At 44.6% G+C, this 16,886-nt stretch overlaps 2 protein-coding genes across 4 annotated transcripts; one reads left to right on the plus strand and one right to left on the minus strand.

Moving 5' to 3' along the window:
• Nucleotides 1–468: 468 nt before the first annotated feature.
• LOC103633129 (Octicosapeptide/Phox/Bem1p (PB1) domain-containing protein / tetratricopeptide repeat (TPR)-containing protein) lies at nucleotides 469–5,412 on the minus strand. 3 transcript variants are annotated; one of them, XM_035961059.1, is made up of 5 exons: nucleotides 5,229–5,318; nucleotides 4,706–4,806; nucleotides 2,672–4,600; nucleotides 2,019–2,239; nucleotides 469–867 (listed from the first exon to the last, which is right to left on the minus strand). In XM_035961059.1, exons 3-4 carry the CDS (start codon nucleotides 4,584–4,586, stop codon nucleotides 2,091–2,093), a joined length of 2,064 nt encoding a protein of 687 aa, XP_035816952.1. In that variant the 5' UTR covers nucleotides 4,587–4,600; nucleotides 4,706–4,806; nucleotides 5,229–5,318; the 3' UTR covers nucleotides 469–867; nucleotides 2,019–2,090. The 3 variants fall into 3 exon arrangements, with proteins under 3 accessions (XP_035816952.1, XP_020396563.1, XP_035816953.1); XM_020540974.1 differs by having other exon boundaries at nucleotides 4,706–5,412; XM_035961060.1 differs by having other exon boundaries at nucleotides 2,672–4,616; nucleotides 4,706–5,320.
• Nucleotides 5,413–5,653: 241 nt separating this feature from the next.
• On the plus strand, nucleotides 5,654–11,428 carry LOC100283950 (uncharacterized). The gene is made up of 6 exons (NM_001156848.2): nucleotides 5,654–6,029; nucleotides 6,217–6,264; nucleotides 6,381–6,443; nucleotides 6,837–6,890; nucleotides 10,337–10,423; nucleotides 11,027–11,428. The coding sequence occupies exons 1-6, from the start codon at nucleotides 5,904–5,906 to the stop codon at nucleotides 11,150–11,152; spliced, it is 504 nt and encodes a 167-aa protein (NP_001150320.1). The 5' UTR covers nucleotides 5,654–5,903; the 3' UTR covers nucleotides 11,153–11,428.
• Nucleotides 11,429–16,886: the final 5,458 nt, after the last annotated feature.

The following is a 16,886-nucleotide window of genomic DNA, read 5'->3' on the forward strand; positions in this document are numbered from 1 at the left end:
CCAAGCTTGGTGAGCACGGGATGCATCTCGTATGTGCGTTGCAGATGTGGACGTGTATCAGTGTTCTGTCTAAAGTCCCATCTCCTGGGTTTGGCCGCCTTCTCATGCTAGCAAATATTTATGCAATGCCCTCTCCTTCGTGCTATGGCATGTGAACCCAGACTCACCTAACTCTGCTGCAACAAGCAGCCAACAACCCAAGCGATACTGAACTACACACATTGAATTAAACCTCATACATACCACGGTAGTTGTATATACATATATCTCCCAAATACACTATTCTCATGAGATCCCTGATGGAGCATAAAAGCAAAAGCAGCTCAACATGAACATACTATGTTTTTTTTTACTTTTTTTTTTCAAACTTAAGACTTGTCTCGGTTATTCCTTTCTCGGACCATCTTCGTGTAATGAGACGCAACTCTTATTCTTCTTAATACAGAGACCCAACTCTCTTGCGTTTTCGAGAAAAAAAGCACAGCTATCCTTTTTTTTCTTTCAAACTTAAGAAAACAACGAATTCTAAATGTAACTGCAGTACAAGCCTAACTGAGTTTGCGCATTGCAGAACAGATAAAATACCACAAAGGAAAAGGAGGGTGCCACCCATGACATCCCCCAACAATGGACTACCATGTCATAATCATATGAATAACTAATTCAATAACAAAAGCACAGCTTCCTGTGAGTTACATAGCAAACCTGACCAAAACAAGAACTAGAGTATGCAAACCGCAGAGGGCTACCAGCCTTGTGAAAAGAATAGGCTTGTATGAATAGCTTCACAACCAGGAAGCAGACTCTTTCAGGTGTAAAAAATGCAATATAACAAATCCATGTAGTGTATCCCATGCAGCAATTGACCTGCAGAGTGGAATCGATTAAAACATTCAGTAAGGACAGCACTTAAGAGGATAACAATTGGACAAATTTGGTCGAACGTTAAATACAAGAACTTAATGCCGTCATGATAACCTGGCTACTTTGAATGCATAGAAGCAACTGAAATCAATTATTGAAATATCATCACAGTAGTTGAGAAAAGAATTTCATAAGGAGATACATATCATCTGACTTGAATTAGTTACAAAGGTCAAGGACCCATGGCACAAACAATGACTCGTAGTCTGGTACTCCATAGTAAAACTGTACAAAGGAACACCAAACTTGTGTTGGACTCAATAAATCCACAACCTCTTAAGATGATCTGAGGCTGAGCGGCTTCAAGCAAACATGCTTAAATACTTTAAGGCCACCTTAAAAGGAGTTTTATAGTCAGTTCACACCAATGGTAAAATTTGCCTACTACCTAGGTTAAAGTCCCTCAAACAGATCATGAAAAATGTACAGCTGGTACAGTAGCCCCATAAGGGCTAGTTTGGGAACACTAATTTCCCATGAGATTTTCATTTTCCCAAGGGAAAATGAACTAATTTCCCTTGGGAAAATGAAAATCCCACGGGAAATTAGTGCTCCCAAACTAGCCCTAAAATTATTGTACGTAGCAGTGACTGTATCCCTGTTATAATGTTGCACCTATGGATGCACATTTTTGAACATTTGATGGATTAATGATGTACTGTTGCCCCTTTGAATGCACAATCAGAAAGCAATAAAGTTCATATATTAAAGAATGTGAATTTAATCAGTAAGTACTAACAACTATTGACGATAAAAGTGGAAACAGCAGCAAGTTTGTGCTGGGGATCGGGGACTCGAGAATCCTAGTGCTGGACTATGTTAAGAAAATATTTTTCTTGGAAAAAACACACAGCCAACTTGTGCACCACAAATTCACAATCAGATGACCACTACAACTGTCTTCAAAGCAAAGCACATCAATTGTCCCCCAAACCACATGGAATGGAAAAGATCCATTCCATAGTCACAAACATTTAATTAGAAAGTGCAAGGGGGCAGGTAAAGGAAAAATCAACAAATATCACAGTGCATAGTGCTTGTCGTATGAATAAAACTAATCTATTACAAGATAAAAATACAGTTATTGTACTCACCAAAAAAAGAGAAAAGTGTCACTGATAAAAAAGCATTGAAATCCAATATGATGTAGAACAACTTCATGAGTACTATATATGTTCAAGTGCAGTATGCAATTGTGGAACTCTTCGCCTAAATAATGGCTCAAGGCGAAATGATGGAACACCACGCAGCCACCGTTTAATGTCATACATTTCATTCCAGGCTTGAACAATTTCATCAATCTTGAAGCCCAAACCTACAAAGAAATTGGACAATCATAGTTAATACTTTCTCCACAGTAAGGGTGGGGATATGGAAACATTCAGCATAGCATACAACGCTCGACCACTAACAGTTACAGATTGTGCTATATAATCATCCTTTTCAGTTTTCACAATGTTCCCAAAAAAATGACCTCAAGGTAAAGAAATAAGCTGAAAGTGATTCAACACTTGATGAATGTGCAACATATAAACTTTTAAACAATGATAATAGGTGAACTCCCAACTGTAAAGGTCCAATAATTAATTTAACAAACTCAGTGGGACTACTACAAAGGATCCACAGAACAAATGGTATTCAACACAATTTAATTAACACTTTGCATAATCCCTTTACAATTCTTGTATTCTCCAGCAAAAATCAACAGTTTAGTTTTCACAGGACAAAAACAGTAAATTTATCTTACCATCTTGAGCAGTTTCATTGGCACAGTGGTTTTTCACCAGCACAGCAATATCTGTGGCAGAAGCTCCCCCAAGTTTGAACTTTTCAATAGCAGCCATCAAACAATCCTCCCACATTGGGAGACCTAATTTAAATTCCACAACTGAACGTTCATAAAGGAGCATACCCCATAAAATGTTTATCTGAGACCTTAAATTGGAAGCCTGTTCAGCCGCATCATCAGTGGATACATCCTTGATATACTCCTCCAAGCCCATCTTCTCTAGCACAATATTCTCCTGGCTAGGTTTAGATCGATTCTTCAGACGCTGTTCTTCCATTTCCTCCCACATCTCTATACCTTTCTCAATATTATCCTCAGCTTTATTGAAGAGCTCCAGAATTTCAGAAGAACAGCTGTCCAAATCTGCATTACTACCAATTGCATAGTACCATGACAGTTTTGCTTGTTCAAACTGCTGGTGCGCCAGTGCAAGGAAACCTTCAAAAAAGTCCGGCTTGGCCTTCACGGCATCTTCATATCTTGTTCCAGCCTTATTGTATTCGTCCCTTGCCCATTCATATGCTTCCTTCACCTGCTCAAGCACCAATTCACTTGGGGAATCTCCTGATAGCAACAATCTCTTCCTGGCCCGGGACATGTGAACATTACCCCAGTGGAAAAATGCAAGTGCTGCCATCTCCTGAAAGTTTCCCTCAGCAAGATGAAACACCTCCTGGGCTTCCTCAGTAGTAATAGTGTCCTCGATTGCCTCAGTGTAGAGCTTCATACTGACCTCATGGAGGTCCAGGTACTCATCAGAGCTAATCCCAACATGGTTCTTGAAAAGCCGGGCGAATTGCACAATCCAATCATCAATACAGGTCACAGTGCTCCTGTCCTCATCCTGCCTATTGCTTCTAATACTTCCATTATCCGAATTGCTGTTTACATTTCTCTCCATATTGGTGTCGTCAACATAAGGTTCATGTTCCGGATCAGCCTCGGTAACATACAGCCGAAGTGAGCTCCCAGCCTCAGCCAACTCCTCAGCCCATTTCAGCTCATCCTGGTTGGTGATTGTCACAAGATCACCCTCCTTGTCCTTGTACTTGACAAGAACAGCCTTCAGTCCAGGAAACTTGCTCCGGACGGCCTCGCGCAGCTGTGCCATGCTGCAGCTCGCCGGCACCTGAGCCCACCTTATGTCCTCCCCAAACACGAGTTTCACCTGCCTTGGCTGCTCCTCCACCTCCTCCTTGATAGCTTCCGCAATCTTCTGTTCATCGACCTCCTCCACAGCAGCAGCCGCAGCCTTGGCAGCGAACTTCCGTCCTCCCCTCTTCTTGCGCGGTTTCTGCTTGGGTGCAGCGGCCACCACCTCCTCCGGCGTGGGCATGATCTCCTTGTCGTCCAGAACGATTCCCTTCTCCTCCATAGTCTTCTTGATCCTGTCGGATACATCCAGCGCAGTAAGGTTGTTGGGCTCCAGAGCGAGCACCTTGTTGACGTCCCTGCACGCGAGGTCGAGCCTGCCCAGAGCCTCGAAGCAGCGCGCCCGCTTGAGCAGCGCCTTGGTGTACTTGGGCGACGCTTCGAGCGCGATGTTGCACTCGTTGATGGCTCGGTAGTAGTCGGGCGGGCTCATCTGCATGTAGCAGGCGGCGATGTTGCTGTGGAGGTAGGCGACGTCGGGGTGCGCCCGGGGCAGAAGCTTTATGGCCTTGTCGTAGTTGAGCAGCGCGCGGTCGTAGTCCCGGCGCTGGAAGAGCTTATTGCCCTCTTCCTTGTGCTCCTGCGCCATGTCCGTGAAGAGGGTCTCATCGCCGTCGAGGACCTTGGAACCAGACCGCTCCAGTGACGCCGGCTTGCCCCCGTGGTCGCCGGACTTGCCGCCGCCGGAGGCCCTCTTCTTCTTCAGCGACGGCTTGCCCATCTCCGGCAACAAATCTACAACCAAAAGGCTCTTCTCGCAATCAACAAACGCGGTCTCGGATCCTCAAAAAAAACTGCCAAATTAGACGGAAGCAAGGTGGAATTCCACAGAAATCTTACCTTTCTATTGCCAAACCCTGCCAAACGGACCAATTGAAAGCAACAATTCAAGAGCGCCGCTCCTCTCAAACCCCGACAGGAAGCAACCAAATCCCCAAAGCCTGGAGGAAGGCGAGGGGGGAGAGAAAAGCCAACTACCCCAAGTCAAAAGCAAGCGAAGGACAGAGTCACAGAACGGAAACCAACAAGGCAACGAAGACGCGGTCGGAGCAGCGAATCTGCCTCTTTCTCGTGCGTGCGGCTGGGGATTGACGAATTGTTGGGATGCGTGGAACGGAGTAAACGAACAAACTGCCAGTACAGTACGCTTAACGGCTCAGGCAAGGGAAATGAACAGCAAGGCAGCAAGCTTAAGCTTCTGGTCTACTAATCCTTTATCTTTCCGCTGGCGTGGTCTGGTCTCGTGGAGCAGGTAGTACTAAAGAACGAGAAATCAAGGCTCAGGCAGTGCTCCACTAATCTTTTTGATTAGCGTGTATGGTTGGTTTGTGGGAATGGCTACGCAGCTGCGGGTATGCGGGACCTGGTCGGCGTCGGCGGGCGCGTGTGGTGACAGCCAAGACGCGGGCGCCGCCTGCCGGCCGATGCGCTGGGTGTTCCAGTGCGTGTGGTTGTGGTGTGGAAGCAACAACGGTGGCGGTGGTTAACGCCGGACCGCCGATTGTGAGCGCGACATGCCCAAACGGGGCCGTCCACCCGTCCTGCGTCAGCTGTCAACGTCATGGGCTCATGGAAAAGTTAAACGAGCGCTAAGCCGCCGCCACCCCGCGGATTAGGTTAGGGTTTCCCGCCTCGGCTGCGTCGCGTTCACTCTCTTTCAACGCCGGGCCAGGCCGCGCCTCCCATTACCAAGTGGGAGTGGGTCGACTTCTATGAATGGGCCAGCTAGGCCCATTTGTTGGCCCACGTGCACCCTGACTTCTTGACTGGATGAGCCCCTCTCCGTGACGTGCGTCGACCAATCAGCGCGTGCCACGTCATGCTCGGGGCTCTCACCGACGTGCGGGCCCTAGCCCGTCGAGGAGGATCGGCACTGCACGGGCTCCGTAAGCACTTCCCGAGAAAAGGAAGACAGAGAAGGAAACTGCAGTGAAGTCGCCGGCGCCGCCGCGACAGGAGGAAGGAGCAGCAGCGGCAGGGGAGGCCCGGCGATCTCTTCTGCTGCGTGCGGCGAGGGAGTAAAAGGAGCCGCGACAGGATGCACTCCTTTGGGCACCGCGCCAACGCGGTGGCAACGTTCGCGGTCACCATACTGGCCGCGATTTGCTTCGCCGCCTCCTTCTCCGACAACTTCAACACCCCAACACCCACTGCCTCCGTTAAGGTACCACACCCCTCTTCCCTGCCCCACCGCGTCTCTCTAAATCCCGTCGAGCCCGCCCGCCTGCCTTGTGTCCGATCTCCGCTGGCGTATCTATCTTAGTTCGTGACTTCGAGCGTGGGCGGCTCGATCTGCTTGTACAATCTTCATGTGTCATGCTAACACGGTCCCCGTCGTTTGGGTTACACAGATCTTGAATCTAAACTGGTTCCAGAAGGAGGCCAACGGCAACGACGAGGTAAGTCATCTCCGTTTTTTTTTTGTGCAAATTATTCAGAGCTAACATCAGACTACTTGTGTCAGATATGTTCCTCGAATTTGTAACGATTGATTGCTCTGTCTTTCGTTCTTCAGGTTAGCATGACGCTGAACATTTCGGCCGACCTTTCGTCTCTTTTCACGTGGAACACAAAACAGGTAAATGTGTATTTCTGGTACTTCAGACCCTTCCCTTCATGGTCGCCATTCCCAGTTTCCACTAAGTTTTACTGCACTAGAAAGTATGGTTTTAGTTTTGTGTACGAGGTCAACACTGAAAAGTAAGGAATCCTCGAGCACAGGAAGTACTCTCTCCTTAATGTTTGTGTCTTTGAGCGAATGCGAATTTGAACCTGAGCTTTGGATAACTGTTAGAGTGTTCTCAGTTTGCACAATGGTCTATGAGAAATATAATGGGAATTTGCCAGAAAAATTCGGTGAATCATGATACATCTGTGCGACTAAATCTCTAATGCACCTGATCTATTAGTGCTGCTCAAGCGAAACTTTAAAAGATCACTGCTTAACTTTGCTTTTATTGCATGCTTATAGGTGTTTGTTTTTGTGGCAGCAGAGTATGAGACTCCACAGAATGCTTTGAATCAAGTAAGTTTGTCAATTATTATTCTTCGTGAGTCCATATATTACTTGTGGTTCTGTAATGTGGGCCATTATTATAGTGGCTCAGATGATTAGCATCTCTATCAAGATGCCTCAAATTAGTGCTCCAAAAGTTGAAATACTACATCATTTAACGTGTTTAGGGCACTAAAAACAAATTGTGCTCCAATAGTTAAGCCTTAAATAATGTATTTTAGGAAATAAATTACATTATTAGGAAAGAAAATATTGAGGATGATGTAGAAAATAAGGATAGGGACTAATCCGAGTGTTGTATATTTGTGTCACTTCATTGTCTGCCCTATTTTATTTTTATTTTTTTGATAAAAAAATTGTAAAATAGAACGCTGTTGAAGTTGTTTCTTTTATGAGTAGAGCCCTATATTTTAAGATAGTGCACTGATTTAAGACACTGTTGGAGATGCTCTTAGTTACTACTAACCTACAGTCCTACACAATTGTTCATAAAAGCATGAGTTTTCTGCTCGGGACTGTAGTGCAATCTCATGCAATTGCCACTTGCTTGAGGGTTGCAGTAATGATGTCATATAGTTTTCTTCTTGGTCAACATACAATGGGATTTGTTGTGGACACATATAGTGGTTTTGGAAAGTGAATTTACTTTGCTGTGGGGTTGTGCCAAACCTTTATAAGCTACACAATCTGACCTAACCCATTAGACATCTCCATGTGTTGTTGATGGGAATTTTTTTTCACGTAGATGAACTACAGTTGAAGTATAAATCGGGGAAAACTGAAGTCTGTTAGAGTAATTAATCCATGTCCTTTTAGACCAGCTAGCTAAATCTGGTTCAAGGAACATCATAGTTGATAAAAAGAATGCAGTTTAATTGCAACAGGCCCAAAATAACATTTTAGAACAAGGTAAACAGTGTCCTTGATGTTAGCTTGATAATTTGCATAACTACTGGTTTTCCAAACTTTCGGGTAGCAACTTGAGACTGCTCTATATATTTATGTGATATAATCTTGGACTTGATGGATACCTATACAAGTATGCCATTTGCACAATTACTGTTGGTTTTCTGAGCTTTGGGTCAGCAACTAAGACTATTTTTATGTGATACAATCTGTTATGGTCGCTAGATCGGTGAGGGATTGGAGAGGGAATTTGATGGTTGGGGGTCTCTGCCCACGGTACTCGTGGTTACTGTTCACAGGACGCCGGCCGGGGGTCTCTGCCCACGGCCGAGCAAGAGGGGGGGGTTTCCCTTCTAATTCTTGCTTGCTTTATTTCTCATCCATTGATTACATAAATAGGCCGGTTGGCTGCCCCTATCTAGCTAGAGATCCTTATCTCCTAAAAACTCTCAACAAACTACTAACTGATAACCTTCCTAGATAATCTCAACTAATCTCCTAAATAATCTCAACTAATCTTCTAATCTTATCTCTAACTATCCTTATCTAATCCCCCTTGAGGGCCCATGGCTGCTGCTATCGCAGCCCCTCCGTGGGCCTCCTTAGGCCCTGACACTACACCCCTCCTGGACAAGCAGCTCGCCCTCGAGCTGCCGCATAACGGGTGCTCAAAGACCGAGTCTACTTGACCCAAAACCAAACACCTAGAAGACAAGTCTTTTACATCTCGGCTTATCTTATTATTCCGAATCTGATTTCTTTTTACCCCATAAGATAAGGCGGACACGCACGTGTGCAGCCACCTGGATCCCATGGACGCCATCTGCACGAAAGGGGAGCACATGGATGGGCACCTGGAATAGGTCGCAACAATAACCAGCGGAGGCGCCCTCGTGGCGGCCGGTAGCGGAATGTGGTGGCGCTAAATAGTGCGCCCTTGTTGATGACGAGGTGAGTGCCTTCCCTACCGCCGCTGCCGTAGAGTTGAAGTTCGTCGCCCGCGAGACACGTATCATGCTCGCACTTCGAGATAGTGGCCTGGTGCCACTGTTGATGGCCGTCCGACAGGGTGAGGTCGCGTCGACGTGTGCCGAGGTCAACCGTCACCAAGGCTGCCTCGAGCATCTGCCGGCGCATCTCCCGCACTTTCTGTCGTGCAAGGAAGCCACGAGCAGCAGCTTGTATGCCCACAGCCGCCGACGCCCGGAGCCGTGTGGACATCGCCAGCTGGTGTTGCTCATGTTGCACTGCTGCCTTGATTTGCAGCAGCCCTTGCTCAACCTTCTGGAGCGTGGCTTGCATCTGTGTGAGATCAGCCCTTATGTTGGTCCACAAATCTCCCATCGATGGAGCTGGTGATTGTTGAGTCGTGGCTGCCCCTAGTGGCGTCGCCCATGGGGACGGAGACGCCGTCAACGAAGATGATGTGATGAAATTTGGCATTGTCCCTGGGGATGGGCCCGCTGGCGTCCAGGATGTGGTGACAAAATTGGCAGGCGATGCTGCCCATGGAGATAGGGACGCCGGTTGCCAGGATGGCGTGACGAAGGTGGCATGCGGCGCAACCCATCGAGATGGGGACGTCGGTTGCCAGGACTATGTGACGAAGGTGACATGCAGCGTTGTCCATGAAGATGGGGACGCCGATTGCCAGGATGATGCCGCGAAATTGGGAGCAGAAGCCATGGGATCAGATCGAAACCCAAGCTAGCCGATACCAGATGTTATGGTCGCTAGATCGGTGAGGGATTGGAGAGGGAATTCGATGGTTGGGGATGCTGGTGGAGGTGGTGCGGTACTGTTCATGCGTGAACAGTATTCGCGGTTACTGTTCACAGGACGCCGGCCGGGGGTCTCTGCCCACGGCCGAGCAAAAGGGGGGTTTCCCTTCTAATTCTTGCTTGCTTTATTTCTCATCCATTGATTACATAAATAGGCCGGTTGGCTGCCCCTATCTAGCTAGAGATCCTTATCTCCTAAAAACTCTCAACAAACTACTAACTGGTAACTTTCCTAGATAATCTCAACTAATCTCTTAGATAATCTCAACTAATCTTCTAATCTTATCTCTAACTATCCTTATCTAATCCCCTTGAGGGCCCATGGCTGCTGCTATCGCAGCCCCTCCGTGGGCCTCCTTAGGCCCTGACACAATCATACAATCTTATGACTTCATAGAGAGAACGCGGTCATAGTGTGGTGGCAACACCTTCGAGTTAGGCTGCCAAACCTGGTTCTCCCCAAAAGAGGCCCCTCGCTGTGTGTTCCCTGTGGTCCTGGCATGGTAGCTAAAGTTTTAACGTGCAGATAGTAGCTAACTTTCAGGACCTTTTCTCGATCTTAAGTGCAATGCCTTTGAAATGTCTATTCCCTTGGGTCAAGTTTTTTTAATGACTCCATGGATATCTGTAACAGTGCCTTAAATCAGTGCACTGAATATATTCAGGTAAACAGTGCACTGAATATATTTAAGCACTGTTGCCCTGAGGTTCTGTTACATTTCAGATTTTCCTTATAACTATATTGTAATTGTTTGGATTATGTGACAGGTTTCCCTTTGGGATGGCATTATACCTGCAAAGGAGCATGCCAAGTTTTTGATCCATACCACAAACAAGTACAGATTTATTGACCAGGCAAGCACATTACTTAGACTTAATGCTAATTTAATGTAGTCTTTAAAGTTTTATCATTGATGCCAATGTACTTCCGTACACTTATTCTTTTTTTTATGAATGAGGATCTTTCCCCTTTTCTGTATATGTATTTTGAACTTGGGGGATGGGGGCAGACCTAGTGCCGGAGGCTCCCACATGTGTGGATCTACTTATAAATGGTCATGGTGCCAAATCATTTTAAGTTTTTACATGCCTTTCAGTCTACTTGATAGAAATTCCAAATTCTACATAAATTCAGGTAGAACAGTATTGGGTCTGGGATCCACACCCATTTCCATGTGGTATTTCGCTCTTTACATTAATTTTGGGTAGCTATATAAGTACAGGACTACAGGTTGACCCTTACTGGTGTACTGAGCATCCATTACTTTGGTTGAGATCAATATCCTTTATTTGTGTTAGGATAAGTTTATAATGGTCTATGTTCTGTTCATTATTTCGATCGATGAGTATACGTTGTACTTTGCAACTACCACAAAAAAATATTATGTACTGCAACACACGATTCTTCAGAGATTGCATTGAATGGTTGATTAATGATTTCTTATTATTGAATTACAGGGAAGCAATCTAAAGGGCAAGGAATTCAACTTGACAATGCACTGGCACATTATGCCAAAGACTGGCAAAATGTTTGCAGATAAGATAGTAATGACAGGCTATCGTCTCCCTGAGCTATACAGATAGTCAGATAGATCATGGACAGGACTAAGTGGCCTGCAAGAAGTGTTAGTGGCAGTGGCATAATTGATCCTGAGCGTTTTGTTCTAATCTAAGTGGAGCATGTAACCTTATAAGCTTGTACTTAAGCTGAACCAGGCAAAACAAAGTTGTAATTTGAGAGGATATGTATGGTTCAATTTTGATTTGCCTATCAAATGTTGATTCTGAACTTGAAAGGTATGCCTTGCAATTCGTGGAGCACTACGTTTGGAAGTCTATTTTTCCTTCTTTTGCCGCCGTCAAACACTGTCTTCAACTTCAAACGTCATCACAATGTTGGCCTTCTTTTTATTTATCCAAATATCATGCCAGTTTCTGCTGTCATGGCCTTTTATTTGAAAGATTGGATCGGCAAATTTTGGAGATAAAATTGACGAATCATCATAGACATCTCGCTGTCGACAGCTTACCACTAAAATCACAGAGTCACCAAATTCCAAAATATTCGCTCTCACGATGTTATTAAAGCTATCGTAATCACTGGGCTACATTCTCGCTTGATGTCCTTTTAGTGCTAGGCTCTATACGGGCTGGTCTCTTTTCAGTCATTGCAGTGGGCTTTTGGCAGGCCAGTGCTAAACAGGCCGTGATTATCTGTGGAATTCTCGAATATGACCCGCTTCCTGCTGATGGCGTTTGTTCTGTACAAAACATAGCATGAACTATTGAAGCACTCAGTCACACTTGGGCACTTGGGGACGCGAGTACCCTAGTTTATTGCTTTGGATCACTGCGCATGTTCATTTACATTTTTACAAGATTGTATGCTTTAAAGTATGAACTAGTTAGTTCTTAGTACAATGTTTAGATCACTCAATCATTCAAGATCATATTTAGATGTAACCGGATTTACTTCAATGCACAACCATATATATAGATTGCTACAAATCTGACTACATAGAAAAGGCCCAGCAGTAGATGAGCATCCATGGCATTCAGAATTTCATCTGACACTAAATCACTAGCTGCTCTATTCCGAACGGTAATAAGTTGTGTTAACTTTTTCGTTCTAAAATAAACTTTCGTGACCGAGTGTTCGTACTGTTCAAAGCAAAGAGACGCCAGGACACGTGGACGCGAATAATCCACGTTGGCGCGTGGGGATAGGTGGGCGGGGACAAGAGCAGTGGGCCCGCGGACTGCGTGTGCACTGCGTGCGTCCAGCTCCAGCATTGCAAGGTGCAGGAGTTGAGCAATGCTTCGGAGGAAGGGACAGGGAGATCAAATAAAGGAGGGAGCAGAGCAGGTGAGCCCAAGCGGCTGAGTCCAAATCCAGACAGCAACGCGAGAAGAACATCCTATCCGATGCATGGACCCTTTGCACCTTTTGAACGGAACAAACTCAAGCGGCACCGCGCGCTTTTAATACATCGACGGCTTCTGAGTATCTCTCCTCTTTTCGTTGTTGTTAGATTATCTCCAGCAACGTCTTCTATATTCATTCTCTATATCCATCCTTTACCGTCTTCTCTAAAAGATTTCATCCCCTATATCAACTTTTTCTCCAACAACGTCCTCTAAATCACGTCTTCTATATGCAAATACTTATATTAGAGACATTTTTAATTTTTTAATTTTTGTACATACTTATTTGTCATACTCTCAAATGTATTGTACATATTTTAGTTTTGCTAAATCGGTTGTTTAAAGTATTCAAATAGATAGAGAACCGTTTAGAGAAGATCTATATATAGAGGATTCAGCAATGTTCTCTAAATTTAGAGGACCGTTTAGAGAACGCTGTTGGAGAGAGTAGAAGACGACCTCGTCCTCTAAATTTAGGGTACATGACCCTTTAGAGTTCCTTGTTGGAGCTAGTCTTATGCTTTTGCTGTATATACATGATCAGCAGAACTCGTTAGATGATTCATCTGAGACATATATATACATGGTACACTTTTTTTTGCAAACTTAATAAAATATAAGGTAATTTGGCTCAGACGATCAAATCTAGAAATGCATTCTTCTTGGAAAAAAAAAGGTGCTTGCATGTAAGCCAGAGTACAGAACTTCAGAATCCTACATGTAGGATACAGAGAGCACACATGGTAATGTTACCTTAGCAACAGTTCATAGGAACATGAGCCATGTATATCTTTTTGGTTGGGGGAATCGAATGAAAAAGGCCAGGAAAGTTGTAATTGATTACACTTGTTGGGTGGGCCATTACATCTTTTTCGGTGCCGGTACCAGTCATGTCTCTTTGGCGGCTTCTCGGCCGGCATCACCGAAGACTACCCAACCATACCTGGTTATCAACTTATCATCTCTCATCCTTCACACATTTATGATATTTAATTAGCGTAGTAGTATTACTTTTATGTTGTAAAACATTCTAAAACATACTCCCTCCGTCCCAGGATATAAGGCGTAACCACCTCTGGTTCAAAGACCAAGAAATGCATTTAATTGTCTCTATACCACTGCATCGATATACGTATGCATAGAGAGAGCACGCCTTATATTGTGGGACAAGAATAAAAAGTAGTTACGCCTTATATCCTGGGACGGAGGGAGTATGTTATAACTGGTCAAAATTAATAAAAATCCTGCTATACGTCTGACCGTAAACGTCCGACTTGCGTTCGACCAGCCTAAGGAGCCAATCAATCCCCTAGATTTCACTCATGTGGGTCCACACACGCACGTCGGACACATGGTCGTACGCAAGTCGGACATGCTGATCGTACGCCCAGCATTTCCAGCCAATTAATAGTGATTGACTTAGCACAAACTAAAACGACTAACTCATGTGGACGGAGAAAGTACTGTATTACACTCTCTGCTCCTGAATAAAATAATTTCTACAGTTGTCTTAAGTTTTTTTTAAATAATTTAGTTTATATAAAAGAGTATCAAAACGTATAACACTGTTTTAATATACACGACATAAACTATATTTTCATTATGTGCTCGTTTGATGTTGAAAGAGTCAAGATACCAAAGACGATAAATGAGCATTAGAATTATATGGAATGCGAGAATAATCAAAGGAATAGTTTTGATTAACCATTTTCTTTTTCGTAGACCAATCTTCGTCGTCGTCTTTTTGTGAAGAAGAGGAGACATCGCTGTCATAGTAGATGATCTTCTTGATACGTCTCTTCTTCATCCCATCCTCCTCTTGTTGTTTGAGCCTGAGTCAGTGATCTTGTCACCTTTTGGCTTGTCGACGTTGAGGATCTCCTTTTCCTTATCGTTGATCACCTTCTCCTTTTTTAATCTAAGTCTCGTTTGCTCCTTTTGGCTTGACTTCATTAGGTCCCTAGCACTTAGACAAGTATGATTAGTACATAAAACAATTGACTAAGTGTCCAGAGCTTACCTTTTTCACTTGGTACCATATAGATTTTTACTTTGCCCTCTTCCAAGCTTAGTTTGTTTTACATACCTATGCTCATTGCTCTTGTAAGATGATGTTAGTCTAAATGTAATGTGTTGAGCATTTAATCACCAAAACAATATAGAAATAGTCCAAGGGCACATTTCCCTTTCACCATCCACAACCATGTATACCTTTGAGTTGGGTCACCCGAAAGCTCTTCGGTTGATCGCCAAACTCCCGATCGTTATCAAGTCATTTAGATGATGTTGATCATCAAGAGTGATAAGCACTAACTCTCACTTGACTTGACCAAGTATAATACGGGAGTTGAATGCACACAAGCTACTCATAATGCATTAGTCAAGAGATTATGAATTCATGAGTCCTCACTAGGCAAATGCTCTTTTTCACTCTCCAATGAGTTTCTTCAGCTGATGAAATGGTCAATAGACCTCAAATGAATGAGTTGGGGGTATAAATAGATCCAAGAAAATGAACTAGTTATTACCCCTACAGCGGCCTAATCGGGTGCACCAAATATATCTGGTGCGCAACCACTCTCTGCACTTGCCTAGTGAACGAGACCAACCTTAGATGATTCCAGATCTGCTTAAACGAGACCAACCTATAAAGGTGGCGAACAACTTTAAGAGTTGGTCCACAACTCGGGACATATCATCAGAGTGGGGCTGAAGCAGCCCGATATACGCAATGAAGCAAATCAGCGGTCCAACAGCCACATGCAAGGTTGGGAACAGTCGTAACTCTTACCTGATCTCCTTTTTCTGAAAAACAACAAATAAGCAAGGGTGAGTACAAACGTACTCAGCAGCCCACCTTCACCCGCGGAATGGGGAAATCAGATATAATGCATGAAATATGTGGAGCTCAGGATATTTTGCAGAAACAGCAATATTTTATGCAGAGTTGTTTTGAAAAACATTTTGTATTTTTGCAAAGCGCATCCTCTCCAAAAGGAGCAGGAAGTTTTTCAGTATTATAACAAAATCCCCTGGACTAAACCATCCAGATATCTCAGCAGTTCCCACTAGTTTTCATTTTCAAAAACAGCTACTGGACTTCCCGTCCACCATAGCTCACGGCTCAACCGCCGAACCTTTTAAAAACCACTTTTCAAAAGCATCTCTTTTTTTGGAAAACAAAACATTAATTGCCATACCATACCAGACTCGTCCATTCCTGTGGACACAGACTATTCGAATAGGTTTTCGAACTCTGCGCAGAGGTGTACACTTTACCCACTAGTCCGGCTCTGTGATCTCATGATCAATGAGATCCGAATCCGAATCTCTTTCTTTCCTCGCACGTCCTAACCTTAACGGTTATTCGGAAGGAGTCAGGCCACTGCCATGTCCAAACCGGACAAAACTTTCCCCCTCCTTATCCTCCCGGTGCTCCCCAGCCTTCATAACCCTGGGGTCGGACCGCACGAGTTCAGATTAATTGACTGCCCACACAGTCTCGAGTGGTTGTACTATTAAAGAGTACAGGTAGCGAAGATGACAAACCGGTCCTTATATGAGGGGACAATCCTTCTGCTCACGCCTAAACCAGCTGAGCCAACACCTTAGGCCCTCCCCTAAACCAGGGAGTCCCTGATTATCCCACTCACAAGGTGATAAGGGTGAAAACCCTTCATCACACACATTTTGAAAAGCATTTTCTTTTGAAAACTCACACCTGTTCTTAAATCATTTAGAACATATATATCAGGGATTGATTGCGGCAAGCGGCTGGGTGGCCATAATAACTTGTCTCAAAATCATATCATGCATAAAATAACAGGCTGAGGTTTGTGGTTGAAAAATCATAGGTAATTTATGCATCAAAGGGATCCAGTGAGCTTGTCGTGCTTATTCGGCGAAGGGGGAAGGGGAGCTCGCGGAACTGGCTTCTGGCTCCACCGCCTAGCGTAGACTTGCGGATCTGGCCTCCATGAGACGGCACGAACGCTCCGATAACTATGCAACATGAACAAGCAAACATATAAACGAGCAAGTATACCAACAAATATTTAGTATAGTGGTCAGAATAGTGATACATGGATGGGTAGAGTCTTGAGTAGAATATGTGTCATGTGGTGTTGAAATACTACTAGTGGTGGAGCGGAGGTGCTTACCAGGAGGGTGGACTGGAGGCGAAGCGACACTATGCGTGTAGCCGGCAGAGCAGAGTAACTGAGTGGGTGGGGTGTTTGCCTTGGCTGAGGGTGTTGAGTGTGTGTGGAGAGGGAGAGGGTAGCTGGGTGTATTTATAGCTGGGTGTATGTGGTGTAGCACAGTGAAGTTCACTGTTGGTGAGAATAGTGGTGAATGAATCGTCTGACTTAGTATGAACATGAGAGTTATAGGC

Source organism: Zea mays, chromosome 7 (genome assembly GCF_902167145.1).
Source record: "Zea mays cultivar B73 chromosome 7, Zm-B73-REFERENCE-NAM-5.0, whole genome shotgun sequence".
In the NCBI taxonomy this organism is placed as follows: Eukaryota; Viridiplantae; Streptophyta; class Magnoliopsida; order Poales; family Poaceae; genus Zea; species Zea mays.

Excerpts from the sequence above, each read along its gene's own strand:
- LOC103633129 (XM_020540974.1), bottom strand. The coding sequence starts at position 4,586 with ATGGGCAAGCCGTCGCTGAAGAAGAAGAGGGCCTCCGGCGGCGGCAAG. Across the intron at positions 2,240-2,671 it reads CAATGAAACTGCTCAAGATG|GTTTGGGCTTCAAGATTGAT; the intron begins GTAAGATAAATT and ends ATTTCTTTGTAG.
- LOC100283950 (NM_001156848.2), top strand. The coding sequence starts at position 5,904 with ATGCACTCCTTTGGGCACCGCGCCAACGCGGTGGCAACGTTCGCGGTC. Across the intron at positions 6,444-6,836 it reads TCACGTGGAACACAAAACAG|GTGTTTGTTTTTGTGGCAGC; the intron begins GTAAATGTGTAT and ends GCATGCTTATAG. Across the intron at positions 6,891-10,336 it reads CACAGAATGCTTTGAATCAA|GTTTCCCTTTGGGATGGCAT; the intron begins GTAAGTTTGTCA and ends ATTATGTGACAG.